This window comes from Pteronotus mesoamericanus, unplaced genomic scaffold, assembly GCF_021234165.1.
Source record: "Pteronotus mesoamericanus isolate MK-2021 breed Mesoamerican mustached bat unplaced genomic scaffold, CSHL_Meso_final scaffold_651, whole genome shotgun sequence".
Lineage (NCBI taxonomy): Eukaryota > Metazoa > Chordata > Mammalia > Chiroptera > Mormoopidae > Pteronotus > Pteronotus mesoamericanus.
In genome coordinates this window covers 34,687,140-34,710,283 of record NW_026555325.1, presented here as the reverse complement: position 1 = coordinate 34,710,283, position 23,144 = coordinate 34,687,140, and the positions used below count along the sequence as shown (strand labels likewise).

Genomic DNA, 23,144 nt, shown 5'->3' with positions numbered 1-23,144 from the left:
AACATTATTCTAAATCTTGTAAGGGTCCCTCTAGTTAGAAATTTCTACTAATTTGTTACATACTAACGTGTTTCTGTCTACTAGTTGTAGCCATGCCTATCTTCCTGGTACACTGGAATCTCCTCTGGGGCAGGAAACCACGCTTTATTTAGTCTTGTATTTCCATAAACCTAACAAAGGGCTTGGCATATAAACAGTGTCCAGTGAAATTATAGTTCACCATTTTCTGCTGCAAACGCCATAATTGGAGGGTAATAACAATTCTCAATGTTACGGATTGAGGATTAAGATTTTGGATGAACATCAGCAGCACTATTTATAAGGGGTTCATGGGGTTCATTCCATTTTCTTGAAAATACCTTTAATAATATGAAAGCCTATAACACTGAAAGATAGTGAATATAAGATCATTTCTAAATGTAATGGGCATTAAGTTTTGTGAGAGATACTAATAACTTAAGATAGTCTCACCAAACTTGAACTATTGATATTTTTAAGCTTTAAAATATTTTCTAGATATGAGTGCATAAGCAACCATCTAAATCAGGCACATTAGATCATTTACTCTTTTTATTAACTCTGGTTAATCATCTAATATAATACTGAAATCTGCATAAGAAAATCTACTTTCTTTTCTTGACAGTGTTGAATATACTTAGGAAAGGACGCTGTAGGGATGACTGCATACAAGAAACTATTAACATTTCTTCCAGCAAAAATAAGAACAGTTATGGCAATTATGCATATATGGAAATGGGAGACTAAAACCTGAACAGAAAATGCATCCAAAAATTATTTTTGATTTGTGTAACAAAAAGTTAACCTGACACAATCAACAGACTAAAGTCTCAACCCTACCCCCGACTCCTTGCTGGTTTATAGTATTTTGTGACTTTACCTCTCAGGATCAGGAGTCCCAGTAAAGAAGTGAATGCAAGGAAGGTTGGAGTCTTGAGGTAAAATAGAAACCATGCTTGCAGTGGTCAGGAAATCTCCTTCCATGTTAATGCCACTTGGTTTATCTCGGAGAATTTCCATCATTGTTTCAAAAGTTATGTTTCCTAAAGAAATAATTTTTAAAACCATCAAATATGCATAAATTTGCAAGTTAGTATCCTGCAGATATGAACTGCTTTCTCTACTGATAATATATAACGTGAAATATTGGTCTAGGTATAAATTAAGAGACTGATTATAAACAAACCTTACATCGTAACTGTTAGATTAGAATATTCCACTATTGCAAGAAAAGTACTTTTTTAAATATGAAATATACAGTCTCAAAACCATTAGAGCAAGTAAAAATCTATGTAACTTCCTAAGAAGAAGGAATCAATAATGCAAAATTACATTCAATCTCACTGCCCTTACAAAAAATTTTAAGGTGTATTTAGTTAGCAATGAACTGATGATATCAATATTATGAGTTTATTCATTCTAGGAAACAACTATTGAGAGAATATTGTCCTTAGTTTCCAATACTATTATTCAAGATGTTCTTTATAAAATAACAAATTATTTTTTTCCTGTAATAATTCTGTGCCTGAAATTAATACTTTTATTCAAAAGTGTGAATTGTAGTCTGAGTAGGAATGGCGACATGTGAAAGACATTATTGGTTAATGGAATCTGTATGTGCATAATTATGCTAGACTATAAAAGTTTGCATGTCCATCGTGTATGATAAAAAACAAATGGTCTTATATTCTGCTTTCTGATTTCATAAGTAAAGTTTGACCCTTAAGGAGATTTTTCTAAGAAAAATATTTTAAATTTTATTTCTTTAGCCAACATAATATGTCCACGGTTACAGAGAGCCTCACAATTCCACATTTGGATGGCATTTCTACCAAAAACTTCTGAAAGTCTATCAAGCCTTCAGACAGGTCTGTGATATAGTTTGGGATCTAACTACATCATGATAAGATCAATAATCTTAATCCTACACAATGCAGTCCTCCAAACATGGCCAAAACTTCTCACATGTCATAATTAAATTCTCTAAAATTTATGACTTTCAATTCCTCCTGAATCAAATTAAAACCCCTTCAGATGTAAACTTACTACTAAACTTACCTTAAATAACCTTTTCCTCTCCATCTATAGGCATTCCTGATCTCTTGTCTATATTGGTCCTAGCTCTGCCATTAGATTATAAAGTCTCTAAATACAGGAATGGGATTTTTCTGTTTACTTTTCATTATTTTGACAAATATTTATTGAATCCTTTTTAATGCCAGAAATTGTTCTAGGCAATGAAGAGAAAAATAAGCAAGACAGATACTGATAAAACATAGGCACAGATTTGTAGATTTGTGAATATAAAGAGTGAAAGTCCCCTGATTCAAATTTCAACTGAGGTAACCACAGTTAACAGTTCAAAAAAAATCTTTCCTCAAGAGTTTCAGAATAGGTTTAAAAGCTTTCCTTTGAGTAAATACAACAAATTCCCATTAACAGAAAAAAACTGGTACCAGAAAATAGCCACTTAAAGCAACATATTTAAAATGAGAGTCAAAATTTCATGGTAAATGCTGGAGGAAAAGGATGAAGTCTTTAAAATGAAACAAATAAACAAACAAACAAAAAAACAACTAAGCGATGAAGAGATAGCCAACCTATCAGATGCAGAGTTCAAAACATTGGCAATCAGGATGCTCACAGAGTTGGTTGAGTATGGTCACAAAATAGAGGAAAAAATTAAGACTACAGAAGGTGAAATAAAGAAAAATATATAGGGAGCCAAAAGTAAAGAGAAAAAAACCAGGACTCGAATCAATGATTGGGAGCAGAGGAAAGAGATAAACATTCAATATGAACAGAATGAAGAAACAAGAATTCAAAAAAATGAGGAGAGGCTTAGGGACCTCTGGGACAACTTTAAACGTTTCAACATCTGAATCATAGGCGTGTCAGAAGGAGAAGAGGAAGAGCAAGAAATTGAAAACTTATTTGAAAAAATAATGGAGAACTTCCTCAATCTGGCCAAGGAAATAGACTTCCAGGAGATCCAGGAAGCTCAGAGAGTCCCAAAGAAGCTGGACCCAAGGAAGCACACACCAAGGAACATCATAATTACATTACCCAAGACTAAAGATAAGGAGAGAATGTTAAAAGCAGCAAGAGAAAAGGAGTTACCTTCAAAGGATTTCCCATAAGACTATCAGCTGATTTCTCAAAAGAAACCTTGCAGGCAAGAAGGGGCTGACAAGAAGTATTCAAAGTGGTGAAAAGCAAGGACCTACAACCAAGATTATTCTTTCCAGCAAAGCTATCATTTAGAATGGAAGGATGGATAAAGTGCTTCCCAGACAAGGTAAAGCTAAAGGAGTACATCATCACCAAACCATTATTACATGAAATGTTAAAGGGACTTATTTAAGAAAAAGAAGAAGATCAAAACTATGAACAGTAAAATGGCAACAAATTCACAACTATCAACAACTGAATCTAAAAAAACACACCCCAAAACATAAAAAAAAACCCAAACTAAGCAAACAACCTGAGCAGGAACAGAATCTTGGATATGGAGTTCAGCTGGAGGGTTATCAGCTGGGAGGGGGAAAGGGGAAAATGGTACAGGGATTAAGAAGCATAATTGGTAAGTACAAAATAGACAGGGGGATGTTATGAATAGCATAGGAAATGGAGAAGCCAAGGAACTTATATGCACAGCCAATTAACGGGCAGATTACTGGAAGGAAGGGGAGTACTGGGCAGAGGGGGGAAGGGTAAGAATTGAGAGTTAAAATAGCATAATCAATAAAATATATTTTAAAAATGAAAATAAAAAAGAAATAAAACTCCCAGGAAAGAAATCTGCAGGCCCAGATGGTTTCACTGCAGAAATCTATCAAACACCTAAGGAATAATAACTCCAGTTCACAAATCTCTTCCAGAAAGTAAAACAGAAGGGGACAGTTTCTGACTCATTTCACAAAGTAAATATTATTCTGATACCAAAGCCAAAGACAATACAAACAAAATAAAGAATACAATAGACCTACATCTCTCGTGAATATAGAGGCAAAAAACCCAACAAAATATTATTAATATGACCCAGCAATATATAAAAAAATTATATACCATAATTAAACTGGGTTTATTCCAAGATTGCAAGGTTGGTTCAATATTAAAGATCAATGTAATTTCACACATTAGTAGGCTAAAGGAGAAAAAATCATTTTAATTGACGACAACAAATCAACACTAGACAAACTTCAACATCTATTTATGATAAAAACTCTCAGCAAACAAGGAATAGAGGGAAACTTCTTCAACTAAATAAAGTTGGTAACATGCATCTACAGAAAGCTGCAGCTAACACTATACTTAATAGAAAAAGACTAAATGCTTTCCCCTAAGACTCAGAGCACGGCAAGGATACCTCATCTCACTGTTCTTATTTATTATTAGAAGTCCTAGCTAGCACAATAAGGCAAGAAAAAAAACACAGACTAGAAAGGAATAACTAAAACTGTCTATTTGCAGATGACATGATTGCCTACTTAGAAGATCTCAAGGAATCTGCAAAAAACAAAAACTTCCAGAAGTAAGTTAATTTAGCAAGGTCACAGAATACAAGATCTACACACAAAATAATAATTAAAACAATTTGAAATTTTGAAAAAAAGTCCTCATTAGCAACAATTTATTTAAGGTCTGTAGATGAGAAAGAGAGAGAGTGTTAGTAGAGATATTGAAATGCAGACAAAACTTAATGAACAAAAATGTTCACTGCAACATGATTTACAGTAGCAAAAATTAGAAGCAACTAAATGACAAACAATTCCATTTGTTACATGCCTGTGTTCTCCCCTCTACTAGTCACTATGTTCCAAAAGGCCACAGACCATATCAAACATGTCTGCTGCTATGTGACCCCATGCCTAGCACAGAGTAAGTTCTCACAAAAGATTTCTTTAATGAAAAATAAAAGTCAATACAGTAAACCTAAATAAATAAAACTATATAAAGCCTACTTAGGAGCACAAAGGAAATTGTAAATAAATGAACCACTATATCTTGTTCTCGAATAAGAAGGCAGTATCATTAGATGTCAACTCTCCCCTAAAATAATTTACAGTTTTAATTCAATTCCAATCAAATTTCAAAAAGATTTGGGGGGTAGGAAGAGTTTAAGAAGTTATTGTAAAATTCATCTGAAAAAACGAACATTCAAGGATTGCCAGGAAAATTGTGAAGAACCCCCTCCCCCAAAAAGACCTGTAACAGGAGATACCTGTTTCGCCATATTAAAGAAAACAGTATTGTAAATTCACTCATATTCTTTGGCACATAAAACAAGCATTGAGCACTTACTTTGAACACTTATACTGTTCTAAACAAAATGGACAAAACACAGTAATCTAATTTGCATGTGGGTGTACTTAGGTATTTATATTTGATAAAGCTGGATGGCATTTCATATCAGTAGAGAAAAGATCATTCATTTAATAAGTGATGCTGAGATCACTGGCAAATCATTTGAGGGGTGGAGAAAAAAGCTGGAGCCCTAATTCATACATTATTTTAAAATAATTTTATGTGAATCAATATTTTAATTTACAACATAAAGGTATAAATATGAGATGTAGACACATTTCTGGTACAGTAAAAATGATCTTTCTAGAAGTACAATATCAGTTTCTAATAATATATTATTAGTTTCTATTTATTCCAACTATACTTGTACTTTTTCCCTTTTTCTCCTTTCTTGCCCTTGAATTTTTCAAGTATTTATTAGTGTATTTCTATGCTTTGGCTTATTATTTATTCATTTATTATTTTATTAATTTCTCTTGACTTATTCCAGCCTGCCTTAAGTCAGTTCTTCACCATTTATCAGTTAACACCAAGATCTTACAACACTTTAATTACTGTCTCCTATCTTTTGTGCTATTCTCACACATTTAATTCTATTATAGTTATCTGGGTCTTCTGAGAAGCAGATACCACAACTTGATATTAAGTATACAAGGATTTTATTAGGGGGGAATGCCTGTGTGAGAAACTAATACAAGTCTGAACCTGGGTTTAGTAGAGAGGGAATGAAAGTCAGGTGCAAATATCCTAGACTGCTATACCGTCTAAGGAAAGCTTGGCAAAGTTATCAGGGATCTTGACCCAAAGTCAGCCATCAAAGGAGCCCCATGTGTTCCAGTAATGCGCCTGCCTTAGTCTCCCTGATACTTTGTCACTGGCCAGGAGCAGCCTGTAGGAAGCATAATCTCCGTACTATGTAAAATCCATGCACAACAGATTTCAAACACTGTAGCTGTGATCATTGGTCATATAATATTCTTATTTTAGACAGTCAATATTCATTTAGTTTTACCCCTGTGTTTACTGTTTCTGTTGCTCTTCATGCACTCTTGCTTACCTTGCTTCTACCTGAGATCATTTTTCCTGCCTGAAGAATGACCTTAATATTTTAGTGCCAACTGGCTAGTGATGAACTCTCTCAATTGTATTCCAAATTCATTTTTTGGAGGATATTTTCCCTGGGTATAAAATTTTAAATTGGTAGTTATTTTCTCTATCACTTTAAAAGTGTCATTTTACAGTCTTCTGGATTCTCTTAACTTCCGTTGAAAAATTAGCTGTGGTCATATTTGCCTCATTGAAGATATGTTTTTTCCTCTGGCTGCTTTTAAGATTTTCTCTGTTTTCCCCCACTTTAGCAATCTTACTATGATGTACCAGGTATGGTTTCTTTTTATTTATTGTTCTTGGAACTTGTAGAACTTCCTGAAGCTGCGGCTTAATGACGTTTATTAGTTTGGGAAAATTCTTGGCCACTTATCTCTTCAAATATTGCTTTTGCCCCACCATATTCTGTCTTACTTTCCTGCTGGGACTTCAATTACACATATATTAAACCTTTTCACTGAGTCCCATATGCCTCTTACACCCTTGTTGATATTCTCCAACAAGGATCTGCTTTAATCAGGATCTGTTTTTAATCAGGATCTTTTCTACTGATCTGCCAGTTCACTCTTTTTGTCTTCTGCTATGTCTGATCTGTTGTTAAATCAATCTGTTCAGTTCTTAATTTCACTTACTATAATTTTACAGTTATCTTATTTCCATTTGGTTCTCTTTTATAGATTCTGGTTCTGTGATGAAATTCTCCATCTTTTTATCTAATTTTCTTGAACATACAAAACATACCCATTTGAAAGTCTATGTTCAATAAAGCTAATGTGTGGATAACCCATGGGTCAGTTTTCACTGTATGCTTTTCTTGGTTTTCAGTCATTTGGAACTATTTTTTGGCATGTCTCATAATTTTTTATTGGTTGTTGGATACTGTAGATGAAAACTGCAGAGACTGTATATGATATTTCCCCCCACAACAGACTTAATTGTCTTCTGGCAAGCAGACAGAATATAGGCATATTACTATTGATCGAGTTAAGAGTGATTTATTCCTTGTTTGTTCTTATTTCTAAGGTGTATCCTTTCTGGGGCTTAAAAGCCTGGGGTATTTCTCACTCCTCTTCTTGGTAGGCCTTCAAATTCAATTTTTGTCCCTAAAGCAGTGTGTTACTGCCAAAATCTCTACTTAGCTTTGTAGGCTCTTACCAACTGTTTTCTGCTTGGTTTCTCAGTATCTCGTTCTATAAATGTTGACTATTTGGAAGTCAACAGTTCCTTTAAGGAGAAACTGTGACAAGAAAGTCAGGCTCTACTCAATGTATAGACAGTCTTTTCTCAATCTCCTGGACCTAGACCTCTCATGTCCTATTTTGGGTGTTCCCTCTTGCCTTCAAACAGTGGATTTCATTCCTCCACTTTTTATAGTTATTCTTGTGGGGGAGATTAGACTACTACTAGCAACTCCTTCAAAACCAGAAGCAAAAGTCCAGCTCTATGCTTTTAACCACTCCACTATTATGCCCCCCATTTATTAAATACTTAAGTCTCTTGTTATCCTCAGGTAGTATCAGTGTCTTAATACAGACATACCCTGTTTTATTGCACTTTGCAGATATTTTGTTTTTTAAAACTGAAGAGTTATGGCAACTACCAGCAAAAAAGATTATGACTCTCTGCGGGCTCAAATGATACTTAGCACTTTTTAGCAAGAAAGTATTTTTAATTAAGGGATATACACTGATTTTTAGACATGCTGTTGCACACTTAATAGACTACAGTATAATGTAAACATAACTTCTATATGCACTGGGAAAGCAAAAATTGGTGTGACTAACTTTATTGTGACAGGCACTTTCTTGAGTTGGTATGGAATCAAACCTGCAATATATGCAAGGTACACCTGTAACAGTAATAAACGTTGTGGACCCATACTGTAACAAGTAGTTTTTTTAAAAAAAAATATATATAGTCTCATGATCAGATATTTTCAGATACTTTATATGGGAATGTTTTATTATTGCATTAAAATTAAATCTCAAGAAACAAATAATTTCCATTTAACATAGTTGGTTGAACAACAGGTATTTGTTTACTCTCCCAAAACCCTATTACAATGACAATAAAGAAATAAAAAATAATTCACAAAGACAAAGAGAGTGTGCAAAGCAACAAATTTCCCCTATTCCTACGATACGTGGGAAAAATGAAAAGAAAAAGGCTTATAGCAAGTCTATGCCAAAACTGTGATTTTTTGACATTTCAAGTTAAAATAAAATTGACTTTCATATGAAATAACCTACTGTTCCACACTCAGTTAATCATTCAAGCTATCAACTGTTTTATGTTAACAGCAAATTTTCATTTTCTCCATAATATAGCTATGACTTCAAATTCAAGAAAAGTAATTTATAAATAGCTTGTTACAGTAGTAATACCTTTCTGTTAAATTTGAAAAAAAAATGCAGAAGGGGAAAACAGTGCAACTGAAAACAAGCCTTAATATTAAAATGAAACATTAAAGCAAAAGCCTACCATCCACACCTATCACCATCCATGCCTATCAGACTCACAGCTTCTGCACCTAGTAAGATTTTCAAATGATTCAACTCTAAATTCCTATAAGTGGCAAGTTTAAATGAAAACAGTGTCAGAACCATAACATTAGGAAAATGTTTTCTGTACTCAAAACCTACAATTCTCAAAATGAAAGGAGGATTTATATGATCATTTGAGTAGGATAGCTATAAGTAACCCACTAGCAAACATTGAGTAAGTACTGCAGTAAGTAAGAGACTGCAGTGGTAGGATTTTTTTTTCAATGAATGCAAAACACAGGGTACAATTTCATTGCAATTTAAACGGGTTACTTAAAATACATGAGTGAATATAGATACAATTTGGATATACATGCAGCACAGTTAATAGCTATCAGACAGGGACAGTTGGAAAGGAGAGCTAAGCTCTTCCATCTAGAAAAATCATAGGAAAAAATTAACCATAATGTACTAGTAGACAATTTTCTATAAAAGTACGGGAAAGACATTTATTCTTTTGACAAAGGAAAAAAAGCTAGATGACTGTACTTGAAACTTGGAGGAAAAAATAAATTTCATATCAGGTGCATCTATTAGTACAATATATGTGCATATCAAATATATTATTCAGTTACTTTATAGTTAAATAAAATAGAATTATTATGATGCAGTGACTAATTAACTTGTAACTTTCTATTTTTCTTCCTTTTGTTTAATTACCATAAACCTTAGGATTTTTGACACTTTTCTCTCCACCTTAATTATCTGTTGTTTTCATTTTTTAGAAGGCCTGCTAATTTTATGACCTGAAGACTTAGGTTTATTGCCAAAAAAGTACACAACAGTAATCTTTGTTAAACTATGAGCAAATTACAATTTAATTCAATCCTTTTAAAATTTAATCAAAAACACTTATTAAGTACACACAATGTACTACTGGAAGACTAGGTGCTGAGAGAAATACAAAGACGAGAGTTCACCTTTTTTTTCATTTTCATAGAGGAGATAAATGAAGAGCACAGTTTTCTAAATTGCAAAATGAAGATAATACCTACTTCACACGGTTGTTTAAAGATGATAATGTAATCACTTAACAGTGTCTAGCCCTTGATATGCTTTTAATAAATGGACGTAGGTGTTGCTGCAACTGCTACTCCTGTCTCTACTTTTACAATAATAAGCCTAAAACTAAAATCCTTAGAATAACATATTTTAGCATTTTCTATATACCTATCCACATGAGAAAAATATAGTTTAAATAACCTATTTATAAAATGATAAACTATGGTAACATTAACAAACCTTATAGAAAATTTTTCAAATGATAAGTCATTCTTCTGGAAATTAAAATATAAGATAATAAATACATTAAAAACAATGATGTTACAGCATTCTAAAAACATTGTCACGAACATTTTTTTCTGCCATACCAAATAGCTAACATATCATAATTTGTTTAATGAGTTCCTGGGAAGCAGGTATCAATCATTGGCTGATCTATCTCTGAGTAGTTGCTATCTGATTGATTTAAAGAATTATTTTATCCCTCAAGTGAAGGAGGATATATCACATTTCCTTATTAGTGGACTGACCCTTTTAGCAGTTATCTGCCACTTAGTAATCTTCTTAAATAAAAGTTATTTTTTGGGAATTATTTGGAAACAAAGGGACAAGGGTACATTAGAAATTATTTTTTCAGAATTACTACTAACTGAATATAAAAATGGGAAAAGAGCACAAAACACAGTTCAAAGTTGTATTGTTCAAGGGTCAACTGCAGATTTATTTCCAAGTGTTTGTGTGATATGTTAAGTCACCAATGAAAACATGGTGAATCCACTGCTCATTATTAGATATAAAAATAATGCAGATAATGGAGTGATTGCCATGATGATAACTGGCATTATATGTCATTGTCATTGCTAATATGTTGATTTTTGTTGAACAAAAATGTATTTTTATAAAAATGGGAAAAGATATATTAATAAACAGGCAATTTATTTTCAATAAGCATAAGAATATGTCTAATCATGCAAATAAGAGAAATATATTTTTAAATAATAGCATGCATTTCTTCCTACAAAATTATCAAGGTTGAAGAAAAATAATACACTACATTAATAAGTACATTAGAAAATGAACACTAAAATATTACTGGTGGAAATTTAAATGGATGGAAACTTTTCTGGTGATTATTTTGGCACTATATTTTGAAAGCCTTAAAACATGCATATGCTCTAACCCCACATTCTACTTCTAGAAAATTATTATACAAAAATAATCATGGATGTAAATATAAATAAGCTATAAGCATTACATATAAGCCACAAATTTCAGTAAGGAAAAACTAAAAATAACCTCAACAACAGGGACTTTGTTAACTAAAGTATGATTAATATAACCGATCTCTAATATATCATGATATAGTAGACATATATAGACAACCATATGGAGATAAACAAGATATCGAAATAACAGAATACTATGCATCTGTCTAAAAATTAAGTTCTGTATGTATTAAAATAGAATAACCTACATTATATATTGTTAAAGAAAAGTGATGTTCATAAAAGTGTATGGCATGCCACTGTGTCTATAAAAAAATGAGAGGAAACATACAAATATTTGTTTCATTAAGCATACATCATCTCTGGAAGACTAATATGGAAATGCCTCTGGAATAAAGAACTGATATCTAGGAACAGGGTAGGAGGGAGAGATTTCACTGTATATTCTTATGTACCTCTGAATTTCAAGTCATGTGAATATATTTATTTCATAAGTAAAATAATGTTACAGAATATTAAATGGCATGAGAAAGAAATCTGCTGTAATTCAGCTGAGAAAGCTCCTATCAGACCAACCCTCAGAACAAAATGCAGAAAGCAACTACCTGAAGGCTCTTTAGAGGGAACAAAGGCAGAAAAATTCTGGAGGGGAGGTGACACTTGGAAGATGAGATAATACACAGGTCAAGTTTCTGTTTTCTGTTAAGAGCTTTAGCCTGTGGGAAGCCCACAGTCAATGCTGTGCAATACTGAGCAGATAGCTATAAAAAACTTAAGTCTTTCTGGCCTCAAGGACCAGAGACCAACTACAGGCACTAGGAAGTGAAGGGTGAATACCATAAAGATGAGCGTTAGAGAGAGGAACCCCCAAATTCTGTGTAAAAAGCTCTGCCCAGATCTTCCTCTGATTTGTCTGCGGCAGATCAGCTAAAGAGAAAAGAACTGAACTGAAATTTGAGCTGCTGACCGGGGACAGAGTTTGAAGGTTGAATACAAACAATTAAATTGTCTGCTAAATCAAGTTATTTTTTTCTTACATTAATTTTGGTGGTTTGTGTCTTTCAAGGAATTGGTTCATTTCCTCTAAATTACTGAATACACCTAGAGCTGACACCTGACTGGCCTGGGTAAATCCCTCTCATTGATCTGCCAACAGCAACCAAGGTTCAGCTACAAGAGGAGGGTGTACCAAGCCCACATAAATGGCGCATCTCAAGTACCCAGCAGGGTGACAGGGAGGCTATGCCACTGTACCCTACAGGACACCTACTATATTAGACCACACACTACCAAGACACGGAATCAAAGCAGCTCTACCTAATACATAGAAACAAACTCAGGGAGGCTGACAAAATGAGGAGACAGAGAAACATGGCCCAGGTGAAAAAACAGATCAAAACTCCAGAAAAAGAACTAAACAAAATGGAGAGAAGTAATCTATCAGATGCAGAGTTCCAAACACTGGTTATGAGGATTTTCAAGGAACTTAATGAGGACCTCAGCAGCATAAAAAAGATCCAGTCAGAAATTAAGGATACACTATTGAAATAAAGAACAATGATTAGGGACACAACAGTAGAGTGGATGAAGCCGAGAATCAAATCAATGATTTGGAACATAGGGAAGCAAAAAACCAATCAGGACAACAAGAAGAAAAACAAATCCAAAATAATGAGGACAGTATAAGCAGCCTCTGGGACAACTTCAAGAGGTCCAACATTTGCATCACAGAGGTGCCAGAAGGAGAAGAAAAAGAGCAAGAATTTGAAAACCTATTTGAAAGAATAATGAAAGAAAACTTCCTAATTTGGGGAAGAAAATAGGCATGCAAGTCCAGGAAGCACTGAGAGTCACAGACAAGATGGATGCAAAGAGCCCCACTTTAAAGCACATCAGACACATCATAATTAAAATGCTAAAGGTTAAAGATAAAGAGGGAATCTTAAAAGCAGCAAGAGAAAAGCATTTAGTTACCTACAGGGGAGCTCCCATAATATTGTTAGCTTTTTTCTCAAAACTTTGCAGGCTGGGAGGGATTGGCAAGTAATATTCAAAGTCATGAAAAGCAGGGACTGACAACCAAGATTGCTCTACCCAGCAAAGATAACATTTAGAATTGAAGGGCAAATAAAGAGCTTCCCAGACAAGAAAAAACTAAAAGAGTTCATCATCACCAAACCATTATTCTATGAAATGTTCAAGGGATTTATGTAAGAAAAAGAAGATCAAAACCATAAACAATAAAATGGCAATAAATACATATTTATCAACAACTGAATCTAAAAAACAAACTAAGCAAACAAGAAGAACAGAGAAAGAATCATGGGTATGGAGAATGCTTTGATGGTTGCCAGATGGGAGGGGGGCCTGGGGGAATGGGTGAAGAGGTGAGGGGATTAAGAAATACAAATAGGTTGTTATAGAATAGCTATGGGGATGTAAAGTGCAGCACAGGAAATGGAGTAGCCAAAGAACTTATACATATGACCTGTGAACAATGGTGGGGGGATTCTCTGAGGGAATGGGGGTGCTGAGTGGAGAAGGACAGAGGGGGAAAAATCATGACAACTTTAATAGCATGATTAAAAAAGGACTCAAAAAATAAAATAAAATAGAGTATATACAGCATTAGCCTATTTTTATTTTTAAAAATAAGCTGTATATGCATGTATAAAAACGTGGCTATAAAGAATTGCTAACACACATTTTACTTCTGCAATTAAAAATATTTTAATATTAAGTGAGTCTGAGTGCTCATTATGAGTGAATATTTTTCCTTTTTTGCTTACCTGCACTTTCTAAATGCTTAACTTTCAACATTTGTTACTTTTGTTTCATTTTTATTTTTAGAATCTCTATGTATTTTAGAGTTTTCAAGTTCACATGGTTTTTTTCATAATCTTCTCTTGCTTTATAGATTTTATTCCTTTATTTCTTTGACCATTTTTATTTATTTTTAACTTTTTATTACAGAACATTTCAAATAGGTAAAAATCTAGAAAAATTATACAATGAACCCTCATATATTCATCACTGCTTCAACAGTTATCAAATAGACCTCCCACCAAATTATTTTGAAGGAAGTCCCAAGTCATATAATTTCATCCATAATAGTTCAGTATGTATCTTTAAAAAAGAAACTATAAACATAACCAAATGCAATTATCACACCTGAGTTTTTTTAAAAATAATTTCTTAATTATCAAATAGCTTTGAAAATTTGCCATATTGTTTTAAACTTTTTTGTTAGCTCTAAGTTAGCTCTAATTGTCCCTTGTGTGTAAATTTCCTACATTTGTTAGATATATGAATTGTTTTTCTCTTAGCACTGAATTTGCTCATGTGTTTATAGAATTTTTCTTTGTAATCGTCTTCAAAGAGAATTTTCTTCCAGGAGAGTCCTGGTAGGCCATAGGCAGTAGAGGCCCCCAGAAAGGTGGTTACTACAAAACATACATCCTCCTTACCCGAATCTAAAATATTTGAGAAGACACTGAATAGCAGGAGTCTAGAGTCTGTTATTTTTCATGGGAAAAAGAATGTATTCCTAGCCCATATTTAAAAACTCAATTTTCCCAAATATTACTACAACAATTTTAAAATCTATATAACAATATACAAAGAATTTCTATATATTAGAAAGAATATAAAACACTTATTACCTATTTATTTAACTCCAATGAACTTTATGGTAATTGTGTTCATGTGCAGTTCATAATAATAATGTTATCAGATAAGAGCTGTTATTTCTCTTCTATACTGCAAATAAACAATACAATGTAAATAGGACTTCTGCCTCCAACTGTGAAGGAACAAGAGGGTCCAGAATTACCCTCCTACTCTAGGGAAAAAAACCCCAGAAAACTAGACAACATATAGAAAACTGGCTTTGGACCCTAGACAACAGGTAAAGTAAAATTATGATCCCTGAGAGAGAGAGGAAACAAACAAGGTAAGCACTATCATCATGTTGAATCCAGCTCAGTGTTGTTGGAGGCAATTTCCAGAGTACAATGTAGGGAGGAGAGAGGCAGACTAACCAAAGATCACTCTAAGTTAAGGAAACAAGGATTGAACTTCTGGGACACACTGTTGGCTAGAATTTGCAGAGCAGAGCACCAGAGAGGGAGGAGCTACCCCCTAGAAAGGTCCTAAAAAGTTCTAAAAGTTCAAAAAAGCCTTTGTCCGAATATGAAGTTGCATACACACACACACGCATACACACAGTAAAGATTCACAAAGTCAAAAAAAAATTTCAAGGAAAGAGCAATTACCAAGAACTATCACTAAAAAAGTTCATAACTCTAACACAGGGCTGGGAATCTATTGAGTTCCCATCAGCTGGAGTGGAGTACAGAAATCTTGTTTAATACACAGGGCATTCACTGGAGATTCCAGAAGGATGGCATTCCTAAGTAGTGGGACAAAACTAGTCCTAAAGTAAAGGTTACTCTAGAACTACCCTATAAAGCTTAAAAATAAGCCTGAGAGAGGGAACTCTTTTATAAGTAACTTAACTAACTGATAAAACATAGTCCAACACTGTTTAAAGGGTTAACACAAAATCTAGCACTCAAAAAATAAAATCTACAATGTCAACCAACCATCTGATCAAAAATTAGACACATGAGGGGGCAGACAGGGTTGGGGTAAGCAACAGGAAAAAGGTGGGATAACTGCAACTGAACAACAATAAAAAAAAATTTTTTAGAGAAAAAAAATTAGATACATGAGTACGCAGAAAAATGCGGCCCAAAGACAGAAGAAAACTAAAAAAACAGAAACAGACCCAGAAATTACAGAGATAATAGAGTCTGCAGATCAAAATGCTAAAATAGCTATTTTAAATATGCTGAATATGTTCAAGGACTTAAAGAAAAACATGAAGATAATGAATAAAATAATAGGAGGTATATAAAAAGAACCAAATGAAACATGTAGAGATGAAAACTACAATAACTAAAATGAAAATCTCATTAGATGTGATTAACAGCAGGTTAGATAATGTAGAAAAAAATATCAGTTAACTTCGGGACACAAGAGTAGAATTTATCCTTAGTAAATGTAGAAACTACAACCTTTCATCTGAATGTCCGTGAAATTTTCAATGGCAGTTACATACAGATTTGTTAGCGCATGTTTACTATTTGGATGGAAAGTCTGAGTAAAAATTCTAAATATTTATCATATCAAATATTCTCACAGTGGTTGTAGAGATACAGGTATGTTGGGATCCTATGTGGTTTACTGGTTCCAAATCATTGTTTGTTTCTCAGAATAGCACAGGTAGCCCCAGCTGTGCCTACAAAATATATGTAACTCAGAGGTCAATCTCTCACAAGTGACTAATGGACCCAAAGCCTGAGACAGCAGACAATCCAATTCCAGGCTGGAACTCTGGGCAGGGAGCACAGTACCATTTTTCATAGTGTAATTTTGGTAAGTAGTCCAGTTCCTGCTCCCCAAATGGGTATTTCTCCTAGACACCTACATTCTCATAAATGCTAAAATTAGCCTCTGAAGCTTATATCTGGTCCAGAATCACTCCCCTCAACCCACTCAGACACAGAAAGAAAAAGGGCTGCATGGGAAGAAGACATCTCAAACCTGCTAACACTATGGGTTCTCTCCTCATATTTGCAATCCAGTGATTTCTTCTTATGTTCGAACTTAGCTATATATGTCTTTAATGTTTAAATATTTTATTCAGCATTTCTAGAGTTTTGGAGTGGAAAGTGGAAATTCTTAATCTGCTCAGTTTGTCTTTTTGAACTGTTCCAGATATAACTCTTGTAATAAAAATATAACCAATAACTGTACTATCAAAGACAAATAAGAGAAGCAACAGCTATAGTCCAAGATCTCTCTTTTCATGTTCCAATGAACTTTGAGAAGAAAAGTAATCCCAATTTGGATTTAAGAACATTAGTAAGAACTTGAAAAAGGTTCTAAGAATTATGAATTTGAACTTGTTCTTGAAAAGAGAATCATTACCTTCTCATAATTATACAGCACTTTAGTCACCTTAAAAAACAGCTTACAGCCCTGGCTGGTGTGGCTCAGTGGACTGAGTGCCAGCCTGCGAACCAAAGCGTCATCACTTCAATTCCCAGTCGGGACACCTGCGTGGGTTGTGGGTCCAGTCCCCAGTAGGTGGTGCACAAGGGGCAACCATATACTGATGTTTCTCTTCCCTCTCTCCCTTCCTTCCCCTTTCTCTAAAAATAAATGAATAAAATCTTTTAAAAAATAGTTTACAATATCACAATGTTTTTAATTTAAATAAAACTATATCTTTACTAAGAATCATCCCTCGAAAACATTTTTATCATCTCCATATTATATCTACACAAAATATAATTTTTCATTTTGATATTATTTAAATGATGAAATTACCTTTGTGTTTATTTAGAAGTTTGTAGCCTTCACAGTATCTGCCTGGTGAAATCATCATCTTGGCTGTGTCAATATAGGAGTATGTTGCCGCAAAATCAAACTCCTTTTTACCATTCCACCAACCTTTCTGTTTAGCATAGTTTCTCATGTCTGGGTGTTCCCGATCAATCTTGGTTGTTATTGAAAGCTGATTAGAAATATTACGAACTCCCTCTGTTTTCAAAGATGAGGTAAAGGGAGAAGAAAAGTGATATTTAACATAATGTAGCTACCTGTACATTATGATTCTTAATCACAATTTAAATGTAAATATAGACTTCTAAATTGTGTATCATATACATCTATTACATATTCAAAAATATAAATGAATTGCTTTTTAAATTAAACTTTTTTATTTTGAGATATAGATTCACATGTAGTTGTAAGAAGTAATGGAGAGATCTTGTGTATGCTTTACCCAGTTCCCTCCAATGGTAACACTTTGTATATTATCACGAACAAAATACTGGTATTGATATAGTCAAGATGCAGGATATTTTTATCACCACAAGGATCACTCACGTTGCTCTCTTATACCTACACTCACTTATCTTCCACCCCAGTTCCTTATTAAACTCAGGCAACCACTAATCTGTTATCCATTTCTACAACTGTCACTTAAAAACGTTACGTAAATAGAATCATATCGTATATAACCTTTTGGCTTCTTCATTCAGTATAATTCTCTAAAGATTCATTCAGGTTATTACATGTATCAACAGTTCATTCCTTTTCATTGCTAAGTAATATTCTATAACATGTATGTATGATAGTTTGTTTAGCCATTCACAAGTTAAAGGACATCTCAATTGCTTCCAGTTTGGGGTTGTCATGGAAAAAGCTGCTATAAATATTTATGTATAGATTCTGGTGTGAATGTAAGTTTTTTTTTCCTCTGGGACAAATGCACAATATTGCAATTGCTAGATTTTATGATAGCTGCATGTTTAGTTTTTGAAAAAACTGCCGAACTGTTATCCAGAGTAGCTGTCCATTGTTACTAGCAATGTATCAGTGATCCAGTCTCCACATTCTTACAAGCACTTGGTATGTCATTTTTTATCTTAACTATTCTGATAGAAGTATAGTGATATCTCACTGTGATTTTCATTAGGGAAAGTTTGCTTTCCCTAATGGTTAATGATGTTGATCCCTCACTTTGCAGAATGACACCCAAACAACTGAGCCACACCAGTCAGAGCTGGGCCTTTTTCAAAAGAACACATTTATTCATTTCTCTCTTGCATGTAGCACATTTAATAAAATAAAAAGTGCTTAATGATAAATCATGGCAATTATCACAGTAAGAAAAAGAGTCTAAGTTCAATTAAATGTATTTTTTACTATTTTATTAGTAAACATACATGCAAAAATATAAAACGCCCATCAAAAAAACTGGCAACGTATGGGAAAAATAACATCCAAATCCTCCAAACCTCCAGGCTACCTTCATGAAGGCTTTCTAAACTTCTCTGGCTCACAGTGACTTTGAATTCTCCAAATGTTTACAACATCTATGCATCTGTATTATTTATGCATCATTTAATATTTTCACATGTATATGTTATCTCCCTTGTAATACCATGAGATCCAGGAGGCATGTACACAAGAAGTATGTGATCATGCTTGAGCATAAGACTGTACTCTAGTGAAAGAACATTGAACTGAGACTCAAGATGAAAAGATTTAAATTCTAAGTCTTTCACTCACTCCTTCAGAAATTCACTTCACATATATGGATTTTCTCACTTGAAAAATAAGAGGAATATATGATCATAGAGAAACTGTGGAAAACAAAGCAAAGTATTCTAAAACAATCAAACTGTGTTATTTTACTATGATACAATTATCCATTTTTTATGCTTTACTATTGTATCAATATACTGTTTCCAACCACTAACCCCACAGACATTCATATCCACCAAACACCACTCCCCTTTCTTACTGCCATCCCCACACATGATGAAATTTTGCAGTTCAGTCTAAAGTTCAAGAGAAAGAAATGGTAAGGAATTATTAAAAAATGGGAAAGCACTATAAAACAGCCAAGAGGTACTGTACAGAAAATATAAACAGGTTTTTAAAATTTATATTAGAGATATGAAAAAGAGATAATGCGTCCTCTTCAAGAAAGCTCTTTATAGTGCTCTCATTGTATATTCTTTAAAATTTTTTTGTTTCCCCTACAGTTCAACCCTTCATTGCACTAAACTACAAATCTTGAAAGATAATTAAATGCAATGTCTGCAATTAAGGAGATATTGATTAATTGTAAAACAAATGATGAAAAGTTGTCCATACCTTGTACTCTTTCTGCCGCCCAGTACTTCCCTGCAGTCTCCAGAATCCAGGCTTCCTTCCTATCAGCTATCAGGAAACTGTTGTGATAGCTAAATGCCAAACCACCCTCTGAACAATTTCCACCCTGGCCATATTTTTCTAATAAATCAACAATGACATCAAGGGCTTTTTCAGCTGTATCAGCTCTTTCAAGGCCAAGTCTAAAATAAAAATATTAAAGTTCTTAGATTAAAAGTAAATTTCCATTATTTTGCTTAAATAATTTCATGCTCATGAGATTTTGTATTCACATTCAAAGTAAAAATTCCTTCAAGTTAGCAGATAAACAAACATCCAACTTCAAAACTCTTCCTCCTGAAGTCAGTTTGCAATTAAAAACAAAGATTTTGGAATCAAATACATCAGTGTTCAAATTCCACCTTGGTAACTTACTGGCAAGTTACATTATCTCTGACCCTCAGGTAGCCTCTTCCAATTAATGATATTTGAAAGTCTTTACATTGTATGTCAGTACTTTAATGTATTTTTCACATAAACTATAAAGTATCAAAGCCCCCAAAAATAGAAAAATAAAATAATATATATGAGTTACACCAAAATTTAAAATTTAGATGAGTTCTATAGTGCAAAAAATAATAATAGAAAAATGACCTGACAAGGTCCATGCCCAGTAGCGCCTCTTCATCAGAAACTTCTTCTCTTCCCCAAACAGCTTCATTCCCAATGCAAACTCCATGCTCATTGGCTCCCATTTCTGCTCCCCATAACCAAGCTGGGCGACTGAGAACAACAGCATATGTTTCAGGAACTTGATCAATTTCTATGTAAGTACACTGTAAAGAAAGTCATGGCAACAACCATAAAACCAAAAAATAAAAGTTGTCAAAGTCTGGAATCTTAAAAATCAATCAGAAAGCACAGTCATTATGAAAGAGATAAATGAATATGACTAAATTGATATTTTCAATAATAAAGTCATTACCCATAAAACATACTCAGAAATTGACCCTGAAGCATTTGTTCAAATATTTGCTGAGCATCTCCCATTAAAGCACTCTGGTAAGATATGAATCAGGTACAGATCTTTGTTTTAAGAAACTAAGACTTGTACATTAACTAAGATACAACAAACTATAAAGTGTAAGGGCCATGAAGAAAAATGAAGATGAGCTAATGGGAGCTCAGGAGAGAGATGGTTTCTAATTGTGAAACTTTGAAACATTTTGTAAAGGAAGATGTATGTGAGTTGAAGCTTAAGGAAGCAGTTCTCAATCTCAATGTCCAGCATTTCTTGGTTAGTGATGTAAGTTCCATATGATAGCCCTTAAGCACAGGGTAATGTCAGAGAAGCCCACCACCTGGTATGTCCACAGCAGTGAAAAGAATGAGAACCACCGGTTGCAGGATAGGCTGGACTTAAATATAAAGAGGCAAAACTGGAAAGGGACCTAAGATGAATAGTCACACCAAAGAAAAACTGGCCTCGTATACAGAAAACATCTAGTATTTAATGTATTTTAGCATTAGAATATCAATGAAATCTAAAAAATACGTTTGCAATTAAAGTACAATATAAAACTTTAAGTTCCATGTTAAATAGAATTTTAATTTAAAAATTTAAAGAATCCTTTTATTAATGTATATTCTACCAAATGACTACACAAAATTCACATTGGTGCTATCACTGTGCTCAATAAACATTTTATTCCCAGCTAATAAAACTGTAATTCCAGAAACTGGAATGACTTTTCCCATTCTATACCAATCAGAATCCTTATGGTCCATCAAACTCCAGCTGAAACCCCAAACTCCAGGTGAAGCCTTCCTTCATCTCTCCTCTGAATTAATTGTTCCTTCTCCCCTGTTGTTACAGCTTGCTGCCCTTAAATTTCACATTTAGACCATCACACTTTATAATGGGAATTGCTACATACACATAAATTCCTCTACTAAATTCTAAGCTAGACGCAGGTTTTAAATCTCTGCTCTATTTAACATGCTCACATATAGCAAGCATTCAAATATTGGATCAAAGAATTAACTATTATTATTATTGTTATTTTAGCTTCCTCCAAATCATAAAAGACTAGAGTCTATTTCTGATTTAAATTATTTTTCAAATTTAGATTCTTGAATTTCTAACTTCTATATCTGCCAAAGGGCTAGCTAGTGATAGAAAAAAAAAAGTTGATATTTTTAAAGAAGCATATTACTAACAAAATATGTATTCCACCCACCTTCAAAAGTCCTCTCGGGTCATTGTGAACTGCTGCAGGAAAATAAACTACCTCTTGTACTTCATCACAGAGTCTATCTGAATTTTTTCCAAAAATAATCCTATTTTCAACTGTTGCTGGAGGTAAGGCCACGAAAGTGTCACAGGAACAAGGTTCCATTTTTTTTTTTACACTGAAAATCATATAAAAGGTTCAAAATAAAGAGAAAAGCATTTTTAAGTATATAAAAACAAAAAGTTTACTTAATAATGAGGGATGTTATTACCATAGCTAATAAAAGCTGTTAGTTGAAGTTTTAAACTTCATGTACTATAGTATAAAAATAAGTAAGAAAATGACTTAGAAATGAATGTTGCAGTACAAGAATCAATAAGAAAATGACACTGAACCTAGCCAGGCAGCTCAGCTGATTAGAGCATCATCCTAAAACGCCAAAGTTGTCCGTCGGATCCTGTCAGGGCACATACAAGAATCAACCAATGAATGCATAAATAAGTGGAACAAATCGATCTCTCTCTCTCTACTTTTCCCTCCCTCCCTTCGTCTGTCTCTAAAATCAATTTAAAAATTAAAAAAAAGGAAATGGCAATGACAAGTACCTTTTCTAATCTATTTATAGATCAAATGTACCCGATAAGATCTTTTTCTCCTGAAGTCTTCCCTGAGTCACCTTTGACTATTTCCATATTTGGGAACCCCTGTACCTAGTTCTACTGTTGTCAAGATCATGTTTTACTATATTTATGTATATATATGTATCTCCTTACTGGACTGTGAGATCCTTGAGGGCTGAGACTATGTCTTATTAATCTTTGTATTTTCATCACTAGAACTTATAGAAAAGTCCCAGTATTGCGTACCCACTATTTCCTTAAAGGAGGAAAGGGTCTCCTTTGAGAAGGAGTCTCCTTTGAGCTGAAGAATATGCAGATTATAATACTGGTAAGACTGACACTTTGAAACAGACT

The 23,144-nt window shown here is 33.6% G+C and overlaps 1 protein-coding gene across 4 annotated transcripts in view; it reads right to left on the bottom strand.

Annotated features, from left to right (window-relative positions):
• Positions 1–23,144, bottom strand: part of SCRN3 (secernin 3) — a 30,817-nt gene that overhangs the window by 6,092 nt on the left and 1,581 nt on the right. For 2 of the 4 annotated variants that reach the window (XM_054562367.1, XM_054562368.1), the window contains exons 2-6: positions 22,177–22,348; positions 20,591–20,772; positions 19,940–20,139; positions 17,600–17,812; positions 899–1,061 (exon numbers count right to left, since the gene is read on the bottom strand). In XM_054562367.1, the coding sequence (XP_054418342.1) occupies positions 899–1,061; positions 17,600–17,812; positions 19,940–20,139; positions 20,591–20,772; positions 22,177–22,335 (917 nt within the window). In that variant the 5' untranslated portion in view covers positions 22,336–22,348. The remainder of the gene's footprint in view (positions 1–898; positions 1,062–17,599; positions 17,813–19,939; positions 20,140–20,590; positions 20,773–22,176; positions 22,349–23,144) is intronic. The other 2 variants (XM_054562369.1, XM_054562370.1) reach the window with 2 other exon arrangements.